Source organism: Ceratotherium simum, chromosome 11, assembly GCF_057802395.1.
Source record: "Ceratotherium simum simum isolate JZ-2026a chromosome 11, ASM5780239v1, whole genome shotgun sequence".
NCBI classification, from domain to species: Eukaryota; Metazoa; Chordata; class Mammalia; order Perissodactyla; family Rhinocerotidae; genus Ceratotherium; species Ceratotherium simum.
Genome location: NC_141910.1, coordinates 16,180,347 through 16,202,982, shown reverse-complemented (window position 1 = coordinate 16,202,982; position 22,636 = coordinate 16,180,347). Strand labels below are relative to the sequence as shown.

Sequence of the window (22,636 nt, the reverse complement as noted above, 5' to 3'; positions counted from 1 at the left end):
GCATAGCCTGACAAGCGGTGCTCGGTGCCCGCTGGGGATCCAAACCTGTGAACCCCAGGCCACCAAAAGCGGAGCAGCACACTTAACTACTACGCCATCGGGTGGGCCCCAGCATTTAATTCTAACACCCTGACTTACAGAAAAGTTTGGAAATGTGCTCACCAATAAGGAAATCGGAAGGTCTGGATTCCATCCTCGACACTGTGTGACCTTGAATTACTCACTTCATCTCTCTGGGCCTAAGTGAATTTGTCTGTTAAAAAAAGAAAAGACAGAGTGAGAGAGATAACAACACCTACCTCAGAGGATCATTGTAAAAATTAAACGATAGTATTCGGCAAAATGGCTAGCGCAGGATCTGACGCTGGTAAATGCACAATAAATGTCTGTTCCTTCTAGACCAAAAGTGATCACCAATTGTGATAAACTGAGGTTGCCGACCAGCTGGCCAGTGAAAGGTCATGGGCAGCCCAGGTCGCTTCATGGAAATTGGTTGTTTTTTTTTAAGTGAGTTTTATAAGACCATTTCTTGTTCTCTCCAGCACAACAGCCTGTGCTAGAAGTCTAGGAAAGCAATAATTTTCCATCTCATTCCTTAAAGCAGTGACTCTTAAGTGCTTTGGTACTGGGGGTCCAAATTATCCATTGGTACTGCCCCCCACTAACCATCATTAAATTTAAAATGAGCGAGAGACTCAGTATTATCGCTACGTTTTACGGTTATTCGCATTCCCGTTTCAAATTAATGGAGGGAATGCATTAAAATTCGCCCACCGAGGTTTGGACCAGCCTGCGGCGTTTTATCCCAGAGCGGTCAGAGCACTCCCGGCCGACGGGCACCGGGTGGGGGTAGGGGTCGCATTCTAGAGTTTTCGGGCCGACCCCAATTTCTCATTGGCAACGAAATCAGGCCAAGTGTCGCCATTTTGTGTTCAGAAAACATGGCGGCCACCGCCGTGGGGAAAGGAGGAGGGGCGGAGGGATCGCCACGTTGGGCGCTTTCCCTGCAGGATTCCAAAGTGCGTGGCGCACATGGTCTTTTCTGGCTGGCTTAGCTGAAGGAAAGGGGAAGGGGCAGAAATCACAACCGGTACACCAGCGACCGGAGTGACCTTTCTTTAGAGAGGAACATGCGGCAGGAAAGGCCTTCCAAGATGGCGGGCGCGTGGGAGCCGCCCCCGGACAGCACAGGGCGCGGCGGCTGCACCGAGGGGGAAAGGGCCGCAAGGCAGCAGCGGGGGCGTAAACCGCCAGGGGAAAACTCCCCCAAAGCACTGGTCGGTACCCCCTGAATAAAAACGGCCCCCAAGAAGCACGCCATTGTCTTAAACGTCTGACGAGACTGCCACGAGTAAAATGACACTAGGGCAGGAGGTGGGGTTTCTGCGGGTTTAACCGAAAGAAACTTGCAAAATGCAAACAAAGCATTATGTAAATGGACGCCATTCTTTTTATGGCCGTCTTTCTACCACTTCCCAGAAACAATAAGCAGAGATGCGACTCAGGCGGCGGCTGGGGGAGGGTGGGTTTCGGTCTTTTTCTTCACGAGCCGCCGCCGCGAAGCATGGGCAGGAGTGGGGGCTGGCGCGGGGAGCCCGGACGCCGGGGACGAAAGGGCCCCCACGTGCCCGTCAGCGCGCGCGCCCGCACCACAGGCCTCGCCTAACCGCCCCTCCCCCCCGGAAGTCCGAGGCTGCCCCTCCCGTCTCCCCACACCCTCGCGCATGCGCTCTGGCCGCCTCACGCGCACGTTTTAAATCCGCGGCGTCCCGGCTGCCGCCTGCAGTTACAGCCGGGGCTGTCCGTGTCGCTCCGCGCTCAAACCCCTTCTGTAGGGAGAGAGAATAATGTGTCGCTCCCATTCACAACACTAACATTTCCAGACATTTGCCGGTGCCGCTAGGGTTAATAAAATACATGGTCCTTTTAAAACGGTGCCGGACTCACAGTTTCTGTCCATTGGAGCGTTATTTTCAATGCTAGGCTGTTAAAAGGGTTTTTTAAAAACTACCGTGTGCGAGTTGGCGCAATCTTGTGACCTAAAAAAGACGGGTCCTCATTTTTTTCAAGGGGTCCTGCGCAGCAAGCACTTCCGGGGTCAGAGGGTACGCGGGGTTGAAAGCGGGCTTCCCGCCCCGCCCAGACCGCCGAGGCTGCCGCCGGAGTCGCCACCGCCGCGCCCTCGCCCACCCGCCCGCCCGCCGCTCCCGGCCCCGCTCGCCCCCTCCGCCGCCGCCACCCGCCCCTGCGACGACGCCGCGGCCTCCCGCCCGCGCCCGCTCGCTCCCGCGGCCCTCGCTCGCCTCGCGCCGGCAGTTTTGGGCCTACACCTCCCCTCCCCCCGCCAGCCACCAAAGACTTGACCACGTAACGAGCCCAACTCCCCCGAACGCCGCCCGCCGCTCGCCATGGATGCCGGTGTGACTGAAAGTGGACTAAATGTGACTCTCACCATTCGGCTGCTTATGCACGGAAAGGAAGTAGGAAGCATCATTGGGAAGAAAGGGGAGTCGGTTAAGAGAATCCGCGAGGAGAGTGGCGCGCGGATCAACATCTCGGAGGGGAATTGTCCGGAGAGAATCATCACTCTGACCGGCCCCACCAATGCCATCTTTAAGGCCTTCGCTATGATCATCGACAAGCTGGAAGAAGATATCAACAGCTCCATGACCAACAGCACGGCGGCCAGCAGGCCCCCGGTCACCCTGAGGCTCGTGGTGCCGGCCACCCAGTGCGGCTCCCTGATTGGAAAAGGCGGGTGTAAGATCAAAGAGATCCGCGAGAGTACGGGGGCCCAGGTACAGGTGGCGGGGGATATGCTGCCCAACTCCACCGAGCGGGCCATCACCATTGCTGGCGTGCCGCAGTCTGTCACCGAGTGTGTCAAGCAGATCTGCCTGGTCATGCTGGAGACGCTCTCCCAGTCTCCGCAAGGGAGAGTCATGACCATTCCGTACCAGCCCATGCCGGCCAGCTCTCCAGTCATCTGCGCGGGCGGCCAAGATCGGTGCAGCGACGCTGCGGGCTACCCCCATGCCACCCATGACCTGGAGGGACCACCTCTAGATGCCTACTCGATTCAAGGACAACACACCATTTCTCCGCTCGATCTGGCCAAGCTGAACCAGGTGGCAAGACAACAGTCTCACTTTGCCATGATGCACGGCGGGACCGGATTCGCCGGAATTGACTCCAGCTCTCCAGAGGTGAAAGGCTATTGGGCAAGTTTGGATGCATCTACTCAAACCACCCATGAACTCACCATTCCAAATAACTTAATTGGCTGCATAATCGGGCGCCAAGGCGCCAACATTAATGAGATCCGCCAGATGTCCGGGGCCCAGATCAAAATTGCCAATCCAGTGGAAGGCTCTTCTGGTAGGCAGGTTACTATCACTGGTTCTGCTGCCAGTATTAGTCTGGCCCAATATCTAATCAATGCCAGGCTTTCCTCTGAGAAGGGCATGGGGTGCAGCTAGAACAGTGTAGGTTCTCTCATAACGCCTTTCTGCTGTTTTCCCATGATCCAACTGTGTAATTTCTGGTCAGTGATTCCAGGTTTTAAATAATTTGTAAGTGTTCAGTTTCTACACAACTTTATCATCCGCTAAGAATTTAAAAATCACATTCTCTGTTCAGCTGTTAATGCTGGGATCCATATTTAGTTTTATAAGCTTTTCCCTGTTTTTAGTTTTGTTTTGGGTTTTTGGCTCATGAATTTTATTTCTGTTTGTCGATAAGAAATGTAAGAGTGGAATGTTAATAAATTTCAGTTTAGTTCTGTAATGTCAAGAATTTAAAAATTAAAAAATGGATTGGTTAAAAAATGCTTCATATTTGAAAAAGCTGGGAACTACTATCTTAAAGTCTTTGTTGGTGCTTTTTTTTCCCTCCCCTTTTAGTGTTAGGAGGCGTTCGTAGGGAGAAGGGTGGGCGCGTCCTTGGTCTTGTCTCAAGTCCTTTTCACCTTACTGGGGAGATTCCATTTCCTCTCCGGCCCAACAAAGGAACACGGTAGGCTGGGCCTGCTTTGGGTTGTCTGCAGACAGAGGGGCTCTCCCACAGAATGACATCCCTCCAGCCAAGTTCCAGAGAGAGGCCTCTGCCCATTTCTCTGGTAGAACACCAGGGTTTTCTGAGATGGAAAAATGTATGCCCATTCAGTAGGACCTCTGATGAATGGTAGTGTGTCCTTCCATCTAATTAGCCCCACTCCCACCCCCACCCCTATCTCACATAGAAAACTCTTAGCCAGGAACAAAAAGATGTTCTGAGGCCGGAGGAGCTTGGAGGATCCAGAGAAGTGGGGGAGGAAAGGGCTGGGCTGGGGGTGAAGGGAGGGGCTGAGGTTGGGGGAAGGGAGAGGGGCAAGGGTGGGTTTGAGGGCTTGGAAGAGGGCAACTGCTGCAGGGTGGTGGTAGGGATAGAGGGGTCTTGGTTGGGCAGCAGGATCGGGTGGGGGATGGTACCAGCAGGTTGCACGTGTCAAGCATGCACCTGTGGCAAGCAGCCTGTCAGAGGATGTTATTACACCTGCCAAGTGGTGTGTCCAGAAACAAAAGAGGCCCAGCTTCTAATTCTTCAGCTGGGTGCAATGTTTAGAGAAATCATTATACCAGGAAATAATCCTGCCTAAGAGGGGCAGTCCTCACAGGCAGGAATGTAGGCTGATCTATTGGTTATGGCCTAAGAATGACCTCGGTGTTAAAAATACAGATTCCTGAGTCCCACCCCAAATTTAATCAGAAGACTGCATTTTTAACAAACACTTCAAAAATTCTTAGATTTGAGTGCCACTGATTCTCTTTGCCAGTGGATTAGGAAGATCCTGCTGTGAAGGCCTAACAGCCTCATGTCCACATCAGCTAGTGGGACTAGGCTGGACTTGATGAGAGAAGAAAAATTCTCTACCGTTAGGTGAAAGACACACTAGGAAAAACAGTACAAGACAATAGACGGTTAGATGCCAAAGTGTAGTTCAAACCCCAGGCCTTGTAAGAGATCACTAACGGCAAAGAGAAATTCCTGTAGGACAGTATTCTCCATGATAAATTATTTGTTGAGGCTTATTCTCTACAGGGCATCTGCTGCTTTTTTCTGAGGTACAAACCTGGTTCCAAGGGTCCCTGGAGGTAAGATTGGGGTCTACTGTGCATTTTACACCCACTGTGGGGTCAGGCAGTCAGTCACTGAAAGGAGCCCAAATTCTGGAGTTAAACCTGAGTTCAAATTTGAGTTCTGCCACTTACTTCTGGGCTTGGGCAAATTACTCAACCTCTGTATAAAATGGAGGTGTTAAAAGTGCATGTCTCCTGGGCTTGAAAAAAATGAAAGCATATATGTAAAGCAGAACAAGTGCTTACAACACAGTAAAGTTCAATATACTTTAGATTGCAAAAGGCCAAAGGCCCATTTCTGCCCACCATATCTTTGGGCAGAGAAGATAGATAGTAAAAAGTAGGGAACAAAGCAGTGTGTATTAAATGATAAGCTGAGAGAAGACAGTTGGACTGAGGGGCCAGGACAGATAGAGGAGGCCCTAGTGAAGACCCAGAAATGGCTTCAGTGTCTTGGAAACAGTGAGCACAAGTCAGGTTGGCATAGAGTAGGGCAGGAGTGGATAATTAAGTGGGACCCCCAAACACCAATCCAAATGGTTTGTGAGGAATCCCTGAAATTTGCTGGGTGAAGTGGTTTGAATGCCCTATAAAAAGGAGGCTTCATTTTTCTCAACTCCCTCCCGTTCCCACCCTTTAAAAGGCAAAGCTGGCAATAATTTGTAAAATAATGATTTAGGCAGCAAGGCATGGGATAAATGGCATAGTTGGAGAAACTAAAGGCAGGAACAGCAATTAGAAAACTACCTCAAGTAAAAAGCAGATTCTAATATAGGTTGGGAAATGGTATCAATAGGAATGCATATAGAAAGGGGCCAATTCAGGGCCGGCCCTGTGGCTTGGTGGTTTGAGTGTGCGCGCTGCGATGCTGGAGGCCCGGGTTCTGATCCCGGGCACGCATCGAGGCACCACTTCTCCGTCCATCCTGAGGCCGAGTCCCACGTGCAGCAACTAGAGGGATGTGCAGCTATGACATACAACTGTCTACTGGGGCTTTGGGGGGAAAAAATAAAATAAATAAAATCTTAAAAAAAAAAAAAAAGGGGCCAATTCAAAAGAGGTTGAAACTGGGTGTGGAGGGCCAGCCCCATGGCTTAGCGGTTAAGTGCGTGTGCTCTGCTACTGGCGGCCCGGGTTGGGATCCCGGGCGCGCACCAACGCACCGCTTCTCCGGCCATGCTGAGGCCGCGTCCCACATACAGCAACCAGAAGGATGTGGAACTATGACACATAACTATCTACTGGGGCTTTGGGGGACAAAAAAAAAAAACTGGGCATGGAGGCCAGAGAAAGAGACATAAGGAGAGGGAGCAATGAATTCAGACATGGTGATGGGAGTATCTGTGGATAGAAATATTCAACCAGTAGCTAGAAATAGGAGACAAACTCTGAAGGGAAGTCAGAGCCACAGGGAGAAGGTCAAGAGGAAAGGGCTAGAGACCAAGCTTTGGTAAGGGACCTAGTCTAACTGTTCACCACTGTCTCTCTGGTGCCTGTCACCATACCTGACATACAGCAGGGGCTCAATAAGTATTTGTAGAATGAATATGGAAGAAGCAGCCAATGAAGAAGGTATAGGCCAAGCAGCAGGAGAAAAACCAGGATAGTGGCCTAGAGAGGAGTCAAGGAGGAAAATTTCAAGGCTGATGGAGTGACAATAATGCTACAGAGAGGTTTAGCAGATTTGATCGAACACCTACTAGGTGCAAAATAGTTTGAACTAAAACTTGATGTTTTCATACAACTGAAAGATGTGTAGTAAATTAGAGCATGTACATGGTAAAGGGTAGGAAGGGGAGGTGGAGGAAGCCACAGAATCATTTGAGGCTAAATTATAAACAGCCTTGAATGCCGTAATAAAGGGTTTGAGCTTTATCCTGAAAACCAGTGGTCTCCAAACATTTTCTTAATATAAAAAGTCTTTAGTATATACCCTTATTACATGTTTATTTATAAATTACATATATGTATACTAGTCATTATGCTTATTTATAAACTGTAAGCATAATTCTAAATATTATGTATATTAGAAAACACAAAAAACTTTAAATGTTAACAATTAAGATAAAAAACAAATTGAAATCTAATTTCTAATAGTTTTTTTTTTCTTATGCCTTCCCCCCAGTCATTTTAGAGACCACTTTAAGGGGATACTGGGGAAGACGATTTCAGTGTCATGGATATCCTTGGGGAGCAGGATTTCTGAAGAGTGATGGGGGAAGCCAAATGCCAGCAGGAGGCGAGGTCTGGGGGTTGAAAGGGGAGACAGGAGTATAGATTGCTCAAATGCTTGGTAGTGCAAAGTGAGAAAGAAATAGGACAATAATTTGAAGGGAGAGAATTGGGGAAAAGGTTTTTCTGGTTTTGTTGTTTTTGAAAGGACCCTCACTAAAGGCAGATAATAAGGAACTGATAGAAAGCTGAAAATAAAAGCTACAGGTAAGAAAGGACTGTAGATAGAAGAGGGTCTTGGAGCAGTGAATATCCGGTGCCAGGCCGATTTGACTATTAGAATTTAATTCTCTTTGTCCCCTCTCCTATGAGGACGTGCGTTTCAGGACTCCTCTCCTTTCTCTGGGGCAGCTTGAGCGTCTCCTGTCCTCTTCTGGGTTGAGGACTGGAAATCGATGAGCCCCCTCTGCAGTTGCTGGGTTTCTTGTCATAGCCCCATTCTTACCATCAGCTGTTAGGCCACAGCCAGTGCCACAGCTGGGAGGAGACTGAACAGGTTAACAAGCACTTGTTGTGTCATAGCCACAGGAGTTGTCCCACGTGTTTAGAAGGCTGGTCTCCCCCCAGTCGCCAGTCCCCTCCCTGTTGAGCCCCACTCAACATACACACACATACACCACTACCACATGCCCCGCCCCAGCCAGCACAGCAGTTTGGGCAATGAGTCATCATTCTTGGGTCACCCCTAGAGCAGCTACGTATCCTCTGTCACCTGGAAAGTAAGCAGTGTTTGCCAAGAGCTGGAGGTTTGTGAGTTGAACCCACCTCAACCCCTGCTACTCTTGGCTACCCCAAGTAGTGAACCACATACCGTCCAGTATCTCTGGGCCCATCACATCCTGCCAATGGGACAGCACCCAGCTAGACATATAAATAGGCAGTCACCACCAGAGAAGCCTTCCACTGCCAAGTTCTCTGGCCACCTTGTCTGTCCTGGCCACCTGAGGAGCCTTCCTAAAATTCCAATCTGACCATATCATTCCCCTGCTTAAACGCCATCAAGTCCTACCTCCACCCATGGTCTACAAAAGAAAATCCAGACTTTTCAGCATAGGTTCTAGACCCTTCAGGATCTGTTCCCACCAGCCTCACCAGTGCAAGGCCTGCCAGTCTGTTGTCTCTGCCTTCAGTCTCCCATGTAGAATGACTTTGCAGTTCCCCAGAGTCATTCCATTTGAGCATCTTTGCCTTTGGGAAATAATTGTTTCCTCCTAATTCTGACCCTGGCTATCTTCTTCGTTACCTGCCTGGGGCTCTGGGGCTCCTAACTGGGGCTCCTGCTCATGAGCATCAACATTCTGCAAGGAACACTACACTCTGCTGAGGATCAGGAGACCTGAGTTCTAGTCCTAGCCCTGGCATCAACTCCCTGGGTGATTTTGGACAAGCTGCTCCCCCTTTCTGGGTCTTAGTCCTCCATCTGAGAAGACTGGGTAAGGTAATATCCACAATTCTCTGGCTGCCTTGGGAAATAATGCTGCCTTTGTGGGCACCCATCCCTGCTGCTGTCTCCTGCCACAGGGCTGACTTCTGATACACAGGACTTCGTAAACACTCTAAGAGAGAAAAACGGAAGTTAACAAAAAACTGGCAGTGACAAGCCCCAGCTTGGCATTTTGGGTAAGTATTCATGGGGGCTTGATTGAGGAGGAAGCAGAAAGGAAGGGACTACCTGAGAGATTTGCTCTGAACAGCCCTGAAGGTGCTGTCACCTTTAGACTTCATGGGGAAGAGGAGAGGACAATAGAGGGGAGGGCAAGGAGGGGTATGGCAGAGAAGGCTACACAGAGGCAGTGTTAGTCCCCTAAGCAGACCCAAGCCCTCTTCCCCTCCATTCCCCTGCTCTCATGCCCTAAGAGTGAGGGCTGTGTGAGAGGGCCCTGACTCCCCTGAGTGCCCCCAGGACCTGTGTCCACTAAAGTAGGGAAAGGGTGACTAGAGTTGCCTCCCTCTCCTCCCAGAGGGGGATTAGGACTCCAGACATTTGCCACTAGGCTGAGTGCACCTTGGTAAGGAGCTGAGGCAACTGTACTTCAGTGACAGCAAACACATTACCCAAATAATCACTCAGGTGGTGGAAGACACCAAATTAGTTATCCCCTGAGCAGTTCAAACACAGTGAGGAGACAGACACACTTTCTTAAACCTGCCTCCTTGTGGATGAAAAACTGTGCCTTCATTTGTTAGTTACCTCTACTTCAAAAAGCATTTTCTGGGGGCCAGCCTGGTGGCACAAGCGGTTAAGTGTGCGCGCTCCACTGCGGCGGCCCGGGGTTCGCCGGTTTGGATCCCGGGCGCGCACCCACGCACCACTTGTCAAGCCATGCTGTGGCGGCATCCCATATAAAGTGGAGGAAGATGGGCATGGATGTTAGCCCAGGGCCAGTCTTCCTCAGCAAAAAGAGGAGGATTGGCAGATGTTAGCTCAGGGCTGATCTTCCTCACCAAAAAAAAAAAAAAACCATTTTTCTGGGCTTGCTCAGTGGGCCCTTAAAAGAACCTTCCCCCACTGGCTCATGACAGGACCTTAATGAGGTCAGATGTGGTCATTTCCCAGCCTGGAACCTGAGCCACTCCAAGCAACATCTCCAGGACTGGCTAACATTTATCACATGCTTACTATGTGCAAAGCACTGTTCCAAGCACTTTAAATGAATTAACTAATTGAATCCTTAGGGCCCTATGAGGTAGATATTATTTTGATGTCATTTAACAGGTGAGAAAACTGAAGCACACAGCAATGAGGTTACTCGTCCAAGGTTACAGAGCTAGTCAGTGGCAGAGCCCATATTTGAACACAAGAGATATGGCTCCCAAGCTGCTTTCTTAACCACTATTCTGGACTGTCTCACTAGGCCAGAAAAACTGCCCCTAGGAGAGTCTAAATGGACAGATAGTATGCACATTGTTTTATTTTGTCTTTAATAACTTTTATTGCCCAATTTACAATTAAGACAGTGATAGATATTTTTATAGAACATACATGAATATGTAATACATATGAAAATACATATTGCTACTGTTAACATCCTCTATTCTTCGTTTTATATATTATTCTTTTAAAGTAGCATATATATACTACTCTTTAAAATGGGATCATACTCTACATGCTAATTTGTATGCTGTTTTTCTTTTTTATTAAACTGAGATATCATTCATAACCATAAAATTCACCATTTTAAAGGGTACAATTTAGTGGTTTGTAGTACATTCACAACATTGTGCATCATCACCACTATCTTTTGCCAGACCTTTTCATCACCTCAAAAAGAAACGCGTACCCATTACCAGTCACTCCCATTCCTCACCTACTCTATCTACCCCAGTCCCTGGCAACCAGTAATCTACTTTCTGACTACATGGATTTGCTTATTCTGGACATTTCATATAAATAGAATTATACAATGTGTGACCTTTTATGTCTAGCTTCTTTCACTTAGCATAATGTTTTCATGGTCCATCCGTGTTATAGCATGTATCAGAACTTCATTCCTTTTTATGGCTGAATAGATTCCATTATATGACTATTCCACATTTTGTTTATCCATTCATCAGTTGACAGACATTTGGGTTGTTTCCACTTTTTGCTTATTATGAATAATGCTGTTATGAACATTTGTGTCTTAGTTTTGGGTGGACATATGTTTTCATTTCTCTTGGGTATATACCTAGGATTGAAATTGCCGGGTCATACGGTAACTCTATGTTTAACTTCTTGAGGAACTGTCAAATTGTCTCCCACAGTGGCTGCACCATTTTACATTCCCACCGGCTATATATGAGGGTTCCATTTTTTCTACCTTCTTGCCAATGCTTGTTAGCTTCCTTTTTTTTTCCTGGTAGTCATCCTAGTGGGCATGAGGTGTACCTCATTATGGGTTTGATTTGCATTTCCCTAATGATTTGCATTTCCTTCATTAAGCATCTTTTCTTGTGCTTATCGGTTATTTGAATATCTTCTTTGGAGAAATGTCTATTCAAATACTTTGCCCATTTTAAAAATTGGGTTATTCGTCTTTTTATTGTTGAGTTGTAAGAGTTCTTTATATATCCTGTATACTAGAATCTTATCTGATAGATGACTGCAAATATTTTCTCCCATTCTGTGGGTTGTCTCTTAACTTTTTTTTGTGTGTGTGAGGAAGATCAGCCCTGAGCTAACATCCATGCCAATCCTCCTCTTTTTGCTGAGGAAGATTGGCTCTGAGCTAACATCTATTGCCAATCCTCCTTCTTTTTTTCCCCAAAGCCCCCGTAGATAGTTGTATGTCATAGCTGCACATCCTTCTAGTTGCTGTATGTGGGACGCAGCCTCAGCATGGCGGGAGAAGCGGTGCGTCGGTGCACGCCCGGGATCCAAACCCAGGCCGCCAGTAGCGGAGTGCATGCACTTAACTGCTAAGTCACGGGGCCGGCCCTCTTAACTTTCTTGATAGTGTCCTTTGAAGCACAAAAGTTTTTAATTTTGATGAAGTCCAGTTTATCTTTTTTTTTCTTTGATTGTTATACTTTTAGTGTCATATCTAAGAAACCATTGCTTAATCCAAGGTCATGAAGATTTATACTTATGTTTTTTTAGAGTTTTATAGTGTAGAGGTAGAACTATAAAACTTAGGAGAAAACATAAGTATAAATCTTCATGACCTTGGATTTAGGTCTTTGATCCATTTTGACTTAATTCTTGTATGTGGTCTGAGTAGGGGTTCAAATTCATTCTTTTGCACATGGATATCTAGTTGTCCCACCGCCATTTGTTGAAAAAAACTATTCTTTCATAATATCCTATATTTTAACTTAATAAATTGTGAACATTTTCACTACAATAAATACTATTTTGTAGTAGTTTTTTTTTTGTGAGGAGGATCACCCCTGAGCTAACATCTGTCACCAATCTTCCTCTTTTTTTTGCTGAGGAAGATTGGCCATGGACTAACATCCGTGCCCATCTTCCTCTACTTTATATGGGACGCCGCCACAGCATGGCTTGACAAGTGGTGCATCGGTGCATGCCAGGGATCTGAACCTGCGAATCCTGGGCCGGCAGTGGAACCGGAGCGCGCGCACTCAACCGCTACGCCACCGGCCGGCCCATGTAGTAGTATTTTTTATTAGCTATATGTACTACATTACATTGATGTAATTTATTTAACTAATCTCCTATTTACATTTGTTTTTACATCTTGCTGTCTTACATAATACAGTAGTGAATATACTTACAAAAATATCTTGAGATACACCTCTGATTATTTTCTTAGGACAAATTATTCAAAGAGGAAAGTCTGGATTAAAGGGTCGCTCCCTTTTCAAGGCTTTGCATGCATATTATCACTTTGTTCTAGAGCAGCAGTTCTCAAACTTTTTGGTCTTGGGAACCCTTTACATTCTTAAAAATTATTAAGGTTCCTAAAGGGCTTTTATAGGTGTGGGTTATTTCTATCTGTATTAACTGTCTTAGAAATTAAAGCATAGAAAAATTTTAAACATTTAGATATTAATTCATTTTAAAATAACTATAAAGAACTCATTAAATGCTAACATAAGTGATATATTTTTTATTAAAAACAACTATTTTCCAAAACAAAAAATATGTAGTGAGAAGAGTGACAGTTTTACATTTTTGAAAATCTCTTTAATGTCTGACTTAATAGAATATGCTGGAGTCTCATATCTATTTCTGCATCAATCTGCTGAGATATCACACATCATCTAGCCTCTGGAACAGTGCAGTCCACACTAGTGACAGAATGAGAATAAAAAGTGCAAATAACATTTTAATACTATCATGAAAATAGTTTTGACCTCTCAGACCCCTGAAAGGGTCTCAAGGAGCCCTCAGAGTCCCTGACCACTCTTTGAGAAATGCTGCTCTATAGAAAAAATTTTTACCCAATATAGTCTCACCACTGTGCCCTTTTCCCTGCACCTTCACCAACACTGGGCATCATCATTTTTTTTTAGCATTTGCTAATTTGTTAAGCAAAAACTACACTTTCTTTGTGATTTTAATTTGCATCCTGTAATTTCTAATAATGTTGAAACTTTTTCCATGAATTTTTGTAATTTATATTTTTCTTTTATAAATTGCCTCTTCGTATCCTTTGCATATTTTCTTCCTGGGATAGGCATCATTTATCCTAGTGATTGTAAGAGCACTCTTTATATTCAGGATACTAGCCCTTTGTCATGAATGTTGAAAATACTTTTGTTGTGCAAGAGTTTTCTTTTTATTATTATTATTTTTATATAAGCAAACCTATCAGCATTTTGAATGGTTTCATCCTTTCTTCTTGCCCCATCCAAAATCAAATAAATTGTCCTCTAATTTAATTTCCCACCAGCTGTGTGTGAATGTACCTGTTTGGCCTAGGAAGGCATCAGGAGGTACCTGATTAACACTTTTATAGTATTAATAAAATCTTCTCATTTTTATCCTATTGATTATCTGGGTGTTACACAATGAAAGTGAAATCACATTTGAGCCAGAATGGAGATGACCTTGGTTGTCATCATCCCAGAGCATGTCCCAACCAAATGTCCTTGAGAAAAAAAACTCCTGCTCAACCAGAACAAAGTGACAAAGGTGGGCTTTATTGTTTATGTGTTGGATGAGATGGGTCTTACCTGCTCAGGAGGCTGGAGACTTGTGAGTCTCCTGTTCCTCACAGGGGAGGAGATGATCCATAGGGGTGGGCCTCCTGGCCTCATGCCAACACTGTGGTGCCCAGCAGGGGGCTATCTCATGGAATCCTGAAGTGGGGTCAGTTTATATCCAAAATTTTAGCAAGGGATTTGGGTATCCAAGAAGTTAAAGCTTTATTAGGGGACAATAGCCAGCACTCATGACCCATTTCTTAGGAAGAGACATTTTAAAATAAGAAAAAGAAACTAGAACTTAACAGTCTGACAGGATATTCTAGCTAACCACAAATTTACAGAATTATAGCTTAGCTACAGAGATCTTCTCCTTTGGCAACTTTTTGCAGATGTCTCCAGTAAATGCTACCTTGTATAGCTTGACTGCTCTCTGAAAAAGGTAATCAGAAACCATTACAAAGTGGATTTTTCGTCCAAAGTAACTAGGCCCCATTAGCTGGGATTTTTCTCAATATTGTTTCCCACATTCTTAACCACACTAGAGATTTTTCTTTGCCAGTCTGGCAAGTGAAAAAAATAGCATAGCATTGTGTTAATTTTCATTCCTTAGATTACTGGTGAGTAAAAAGACATTTTATATGTTTCTCATTTTTGCATTTCTCCTTTGGTGAATTACCTATTAACATCTTTTTCACCTTTTTCTATTGGGGTGTTCATATTTTTCTTATTGATTGAGGTGCTCATTATACAGTAAAATATTAATCCATCATATATACTGCATTTTCTTTCTTAACTTGTCAGTTCCTTTTTAACTTCTGCTCTGTAGAAGTTTCTAATGATTGAGTAGCTAAATCTATCAGTCTTTAACTTTATGGTTTCCGTCTTTAGTGTCACGCTTGGGATGTCCTTCCCTCACCACAACAATTATTTAAAAAAAAAATTTCCTCTTTTTTCTTCTAATATTTTTGTTTTCATTTTTTACATTTACATTTAATCCATCTGAAATTTATTTTGGTATATATGATGGGAAAAGCTTATAATTTTTTTCTCCAAATTGCTGGCTAGTTGTCCTAATGATATTTATTGAATAACCCAAGAATGGCAAATATGTGGGCAGAGTACAGTCTCCCCCTCCTGGGCCCCTGGAAGACATTTCTAATCAAACCCAGAATTCCTGGCTAAGCCCAGCCTAGGCCTCACAGACCTTCTAGAACTTCAGGCAGCCACATCCTACCTGTGAGATTTGGCACCAAGATGAAAATTTTTGTCATTCTCTAGACTAATCCATCCTTTTCCCCATTGATAGGAAGGGACTTTATTAGATAATGCATTCTTTTTTATTCTAGACTTTCTGTTTATCAATATGCCTGTCTTTTCCTGTGTCAGCCCTACCCGGTTTGGCTATTTCGTGTATGTACTAGATGATATTAACTGGTAGCACAAGCCTTACACCCTTTTCAACGCCTTCTTGACTATTTCCTCTCATTTAAACTTCTGACTAAATTTATTGCATCAAAGTACCTCTAAAATAAATTAATTAAAATTCACATTAGATTTTCTAATCTAGGTACATAGTATTCCTTTCCACTTTTATTTTACTTATTTATTTATTTTTTCCTTTCCACTTTTATTTATTTATTTATTTTTTGGGGAAGATCAGCCCTGAGCTAACATGTGTTGCCAATCCTCCTCTTTTTTCTGAGGAAGCTTGGCCCTGAGCTAACATCCGTGCCCGTCTTCCTCTACTTTATATGGGACGTTGCCACAGCATGGCTCGACAAGCAGTGCGTCGGTGCACGCCCTGGATCCGAACCCGCGAACCCCGGGCCAACACAGCAGAACGCACGCACTTAACCGCTTGCGCCACTGGGTTGGCCCCTCCTTTCCACTTTTACAGATTCCCTTTATTTCTCTGAATGGTTTTATTCTGATAGGTCATACACATTATTGGTTAGTTTATTCCTAAATATTTTATATTTGTGGTGGCTATTGTAAGTGGGATCTTTTTTTTTCAATATAATATCTAACTTGTTACTAGAATGTAAGCTTCATGAGAGCAGAGACCACATATCTTGTGTTCATAACTGCAGCCCCAGTGCTTAAGAAACTGCCTCCACATAATTACAGGCTTTCAATAAAAGTTTTGAATGAGCAAAGGAATAATGGCATAAAGCAATGCTATTACCTTAGTGTGTCATTAATTTATAACAAGCAACCTTGCTAAATTATTTGATTAGCTTTGTTTTTCAAGTGATTCTTTGGAATTTTCCACATCTGCAAATATTGATAATTGCCTTCTTTCCAACATGTATTGTTCTTATTTCTTTTTCTTATAAGACTAGATCTTTCTATTCAGATTTCTATTGTTCTTTCAGAACAATTCTAAATAATAGTGATAGCAGTGGGCACCTTTTCGTGTTCCTAACTTTTATGGTTATACTTCCAGTGTTTCGCTGTCAAGTATGATGACTAGAGGAAGAACAAATTTGATGGGAAGAATATAATAGGTTCCATTTTGGACACGTTCAGAGGGGTTTTAGTGTGGTGATGTCCAGTAGACAGCTGGACACACAAGAAATCTGGGCTAGAGACAAAGATTCGGGAGTAAACATCATATAGGTAGTAGTTGAAGCCTTGGGATAGATAAATTCACATGGAGAGAAGGCCAAGGATAGAACTGGGGAACACCAATCTCAAGGCTGAGTAGAGGAAGAGAAAACCATCAAAGAAGTGAGTGGAAATCAGTAAAGAGAGGAGTCACAGGAGAACAAAGATGGATTTCAAGAGAGAGGAAGTAATCAACACAGCCAAAGAGTAAAGAGGGGGAAGATGGAAAACAGGCCAAAGATTTAGTATCTAGGAGGTCACTGGTGACTTTAGTGAGAGTCAGGAGTGTTAGCATTGTGATGGGGCTGAAGTCACCTGCAGTGGGTTGATTGAGGAGAAGTGAGAAAGTGCAGACTGCCATAAGGACTGCTCCTTCAAGAAGCTTAGCAGGGAAGAGAAGCCAAGAGATAAGGTACTAAGTTGAAGGGAAGACAATTGAGGAAGAGATTCGGATTTTTCAGGTGGTAGAGACACGAAGATGCGCATACGCTGAAAGGAAAAAGACAGTGAAACAGACAAAGTTTGAGAAGGAGACAGAGAGAAAATAGAACCTAGTAAGGCACAGAGGGTGTGGGAGGGATGGGCTCTGGTGGTGGGGACTCTGTTAGCCTAGATCTCTGCTTTCTCTGAAGTGGGAGGGAAAGATGTAAGATGGGTGAGGATTGGCGCCTCAGAAGAAAATAGTTTCACACCTCCATCCTTTCTCAACCAGACTAGCCAAGGAAGGAGAGTGGGAGCCCAGAGAGCTTTGGAGGTGTGGAATCCAGGGCTCCGGGCAGAGCTTGGGGTTCTGGCCGAAACTGGAAATCATAAATCCACCTGGTCACAGAGTAAAGGCCTCAAAAGATTCTGATTTAATTGGTCTAGTTTTTGGCCTGGGCATCTGAAATTTTACAAGCTGCCCTAGAGATTCTATTTATTTATTTACTTTTTGTGAGGAAGATCAGCCCTGAGCTAACATCCATGCTAATCCTCCTCTTTTTGCTGAGGAAGACCAGCCCTGGGCTAACATCTATTGCCAATCCTCCTCCTTTTTTTCCCCCAAAGCCCCAGTAGATAGTTGTATGTCATAGTTGCACATCCTTCTAGTTGCTGTATGTGGGACGCCGCCTCAGTATGGCCAGAGAAGCAGTGCGTCGGTGCACGCCCGGGATCCGAACCCAGGCCGCCAGTAGCGGAGCACGCGCACTTAACCGCTAAGCCAGGGGAGGGGGGGGGCAGCCCCTGCCCTGGTGATTCTGATGTGCAACCATGGTTGAGAATTTCTGAGGTCAAAAAGTAAATTCGTGCACATGGAGACTGAATCTCCAACCCTGGGAGGGAAGACAAGGAGCGGCTCTGCTGCCTGGGCTGGAGCAGTGGGTTCCTGTGGGGACTGTGGACATCCCCCCAATCATAGGAAGATGAATTCCTGCCTTGTTCTGCCCTTCGGTTAAGATCTGAATTATTCTCCAACCTCTTGCCTTAAAAGTAAACCACAGAGAGCTTCCCTGACAGAGAGACCCAGCTATCCCTGGAATGGCACTGGAGGCCAGGTTCAGGAATATGATAGTAATTATGGCAAACAATATGCTTTCCTGCTTAAGAACCAAGCCCTCGGCCTGGTTCACTGCGTGTGTGTGTGTTTGTGTGTGTGTGTGTGTGTGTGTGTGTGTGTGTGTGTGTTTCAGGCTGCCTATTCAACTGAAAAACAAAAGCGGCTCTGAGACTGAAGGGAAGGTTTAACAAGTGACCATGATGACTCATGCTGCTTGGCTTCGAAGGCACTGGGCTGCCACCCCAGCGGGGCGGGGCCTGGGTGGGAAGAGGCACAGGTACAGCGCCTCCTGTGAACTTCCCACCCTGCCCCTGGGCAGGCTGCCATTTGGGCCAACCAAATATTTTTGTAAAAATTAAGACAGAAAATGTAACTTTCCTCTTAAGGCCACAAATTTCCCAGTGTACGCAGGCAAGCTGAAGCCAGGATGAGGCTGATGGATCTTGCAAAGCATGAGGATGTTTGCACAAGGATTGGCATTTACAATATTAGGCTAAAAACTGTGGCCTTTTTCAAAACAGGCTCAGATTGGAACAAGAGAAGGCCTGGGCAGAGTATGGATGCCCCTGTGAGGAGAGGTGGGGAGACAGGACCAGCCTAAAGGAACACATTTAATGGAAATTTACAAGGTGCAGTTTTCTGAAAAGAAACAAACCAGTGCTGTCCAACATGTAGCCACTTGTCACACGTGGCTGTTGAGCACATGAAATGTGGCTGGTCTGAATTAAGATGTAAAATACACACCAGGTTTCAAAGACTTAGTATGGAATAAAAAGTATAAAGTAGCTCATTAATAATTTATTAATATTTTTATAGTACTACATGTTGAAATGATAATATTTGGATATATTGAGTTAAGTAACCTGTGTTATTAAAATTAATTCACTTGTTTCATTTTACTTTTTAAAATATGGCTACTAGAAAATTTGATATTACATCTGTGGCTTCCATGATATTTCTATTAGTGCTCCCCTATGCCCATAGACCAATGAACTTTTATTGGACACTTACTTTGCCCAAGGAAGCATGAAGGTACAAAGCCATATATAATAATAATAATAATAGCTCCAGTTTTTACAAGGTTGACTACTTGCCAGGCACTTTGCCTGATTTAGTAACTTGCCCTAGGTAAGAAAGTGAGTCTGTTTCCAGAACCCCCATTATTAACCATTGGCCAAACTGCCTCCCTGGCAGCAAAGACCTTGGGGTCTAGTTAGGGTGCATCACAGACACATGCCCTGACACAATAAAGGAGTTGCCACACGGCAGAGAACACCCAAGTTAAAAACGCAGCCTCAGGAACGCAGACACTTGAAATGTTTTTTAACGTGATTGAAACACACAGCAATCTACCTGCATTCTCTTTCCCAATTTCTTTTACAAGTATTGCCAAACTTTTTTGACACGCTGGTCAGAGTAAGAGGTTCACGAAGGATCTTGGGAAAGTGCAGTGGTTCTCCATCTTGGCTGCTCAGTGTAATCACCTGGGAAGCTTCGAAAAATCCTGATGCGGGGGCAGCAACCCCAGAGATTTTGACGTAACTAGTCTGCTCTGGGGCCTGGGCTTTGGAATTTTTAAAAGTGCCCCGGTGATTCTAATGTGCGGCCATGCATTAGAATCACTGGAGTAAAAAGTTAACCGGTCCATATGGAGACCAGATCCCCCAACCCCAGGCTCCCTCATTTGCTCTCCCAGTCCATTCTCCCCACCTGACCACAACCAGCTGAAGCTGTGCCGGTGTCCCAAACTCATGACAAGGGGTTGCTGGAGTGAATGGAACTCACTACAAGGAAGGAAGGGGGACACGGCCATAGAACTTCTTAAAGGCTCAGCATTTGACTTGGGCTCTTTCTGAACTGGTGTATTTTTAAAATATAGTTACTTTAGGGCACATTCTGTTCAGTTTTACTCATCTCTCAACTTTTATTTATTTATAAACCTATACCCACATATGCACATGCTAATGGATGAAAGCAGCAGGAGGTTGTGGAAAGTACACTGGACATAACATAAAGCCAAGAGCACTTCCAACGAGTAGTAAATAAGCACAGTACAGTGAATATCGACAACAATATTGTATTATAATCATCAAACTTACTAAGAGACTAGAACTTAATGATTCCAACCACTAAAAAGAGAGCATAATTATGTATCGTGATTGAGGTGCTAATTATTGCTACAATGGCAATCATATTACAATACATAAATGTATCAAATTAACATGTTGTACACCTTAAATTCACACAATGTTATATGTCAAATATATTTCAATTAAAAAAAAAGCCAAGAGCACTTGTCTCCAGGTCTGGTCTGCCCCTTCCGAGATCTCAATTTCCCTATCTGTAAAATGGGTGGGTTGGCCTAGATAGGCCTAAGGCCCGTTCCAGTGTAGACATTCTAGGATTCTAAATTGAGGTCAGACTCTGCCCTAGATATTTTATCTGATCCTACAGCCAGAGAACAGGGCTGGTTCCCTTGCTAGTGCAGATCCAATGCTGCTAGCCATGATGGAGACTTCACCTTTGAAACAGAAATTTCCATCTGCATCCTCACGGCAGATCACGCCTATCCCCATCCTCCCCACCCCCACTCCTCCTCATGTAAATCAGCCTGGGGAATCAGGTCTTGGAGAAACTTTGATCTCTTTATCTGAAGGCACAAAGATAGCATTGCAAAGCCTGATGCTAGTGTGGAGGTGGCATGGTTAGGAATGCTTCACATTTTTCTAGCAAGTTTCGTTCCTACTGTATTCTCAGAGGAGGGACTTTCCTCCAGCAAGGCTGTGGGCAAACTGGCAATGGAATGAGAGGAAGAACATGGACCAGATGGAAGGGAGTCTTCTTTGAAAGGAAACATCAGCAAATTCTGATATGTGAAGTTTTGAAAAATCCTTCATGTCGCTGTCACTTAGAAAAAACCTGGGACTGGGCTACGGACTTGGCTCTCTTATGGTGTGATTTTAAAAGGATGTTTCATGTTTCCAAGCTACTAAGTGCAACAGGCCTCTCACTGAGCCCCCGAGTCTCATTTTGCGGCCCTCCAACCCACCATCTGTCTGCATTGCCATCAGTGCTCACTCTGAAACGCACGTTTGAGCGTGTTGCTCCCTAGTTTAAGATTGGACTCCAGCTCCACTCCCACCCCCCTGCCTCCATTACCTGTAGAAAAAAAAAAAATCTAAACTCCTCTGTGTCATTTGAAGCCCTTCAAAATCTGGTCCCAGGCTACATTGTTTATTCTCACCCCCTGCAGATCTGCGCCTTCCCCTGCTCTCCAGATCACTGAACCCATTGCCCTACGGTCCTGTGTGACATGTCTGCCTCTGGACAGCCATGAGCTCCACCAGGAAGGATGGTGGCTTGGCCACTCCAGCTGTGTCCATCTTCCAGCACCCATCCCAGTTCCCGGGGCCCTGGCTCAGTAAAGGTTTGATGCCTGAATGACCAACTAAATGGGCAACCATGTAATTTAAGGCCCTTGGACTGGACAGTTCCTAAATTCCCTTCCAGCGCTAACTTCTGAGAACTATTCCCTGGAACGGAGCTCAAAACTGCTTAGAACTTGACCCAGTTCATACTAACAGTCACTGCAATTTCCAATCCAGAAAAATAGAGACAAATGGTCTGACATAGAGTTTAAAAGGTTTTTGTTCATTTTTAGTAAAGCACAAAAATTAAAATATAATTTAATTAAATATTTTAAATCACATTAAAACAGACCATCCAATGGCTGCACAACCATGTGAATGTAATTAATGCCACTGAACTGTACACTTAAAAATGGTTAAGATAAATTTTACATATATTTCACCACAATTTTTTTAATTTTATTTTATTTATTTATTTATTTCTTCCCCCAAAGCCCCAGTAGATGGTTGTATGTCATAGCTGCACATCCTTCTAGTTGCTGTATGTGGGACGCGGCCTCAGCATGGCCACAGAAGAGGTGCCTCGGTGCGCGCCCGGGATCCGAACCCGGGCCAGCAGCAGCGGAGCGCACGGACTTAACCGCTAAGCCACGGGGCCAGCCCACCACAATTTTTTTAAAAAGGGCCATTATGAATGTGCGGTTGCTACCACCATGCCCCTAGCCCTGCTGTCCAGTGAGACTTTGAGGTTATCAAACAAACAAAAATGTCTTCCAGTTGGAAAAGTTTTGTTTTGTTTTTTCTTTTCCTCCCCAAAGCCCTGGTACCTAGTTGTATATTTTAGTTGTAAGTCCTTCTAGTTCTTCTATGTGAGCCACCACCACAGCATGGCTACTGACAGAGGGGTGGTGTGGTCCTGTGCCTGGGAAATGGACTGCGCCACTGAAGCGGTGAGGGCGCCAAAGTTTAGCCCCTAGGCCACCATGGCTGGCTCATAGGAAAAGTATTAAAACCCTTTCTTCTTAAAGAAGATGAAGAAAGAGAGGTTTCCTGGTTTAGTCAAATGTTCAAATGTAGTGATACTTAAAGTACCCTAATATCACTAATAATCACAGAAGCTTCAGCTAGCTGTCACTCCGCACAGGACTAGGAAATAAGTAAAAATAGCCTCTGAGTGACCA

At 44.8% G+C, this 22,636-nt stretch overlaps 2 protein-coding genes across 4 annotated transcripts in view; one reads left to right on the top strand and one right to left on the bottom strand.

Moving 5' to 3' along the window:
• The window catches only part of LOC106802682 (uncharacterized), a 134,568-nt gene extending 132,918 nt beyond the window's left edge, over positions 1–1,650 (bottom strand). Inside the window, exons 1-2 of one of the 3 annotated variants that reach the window (XR_015553627.1) lie at positions 775–1,650; positions 163–253 (exon numbers count right to left, since the gene is read on the bottom strand). The gene's annotated coding sequence lies outside the window, so the exon portion shown is untranslated. The remainder of the gene's footprint in view (positions 1–162; positions 254–774) is intronic. The other 2 variants (XR_015553629.1, XR_001391875.2) reach the window with 2 other exon arrangements.
• A 529-nt stretch (positions 1,651–2,179) lies between these two features.
• PCBP1 (poly(rC) binding protein 1) lies at positions 2,180–3,866 on the top strand. The gene has a single exon (XM_004435581.3). It carries the CDS (start codon positions 2,409–2,411, stop codon positions 3,477–3,479), a length of 1,071 nt encoding a protein of 356 aa, XP_004435638.1. The 5' UTR covers positions 2,180–2,408; the 3' UTR covers positions 3,480–3,866.
• The last annotated feature ends 18,770 nt before the right edge of the window (positions 3,867–22,636 follow it).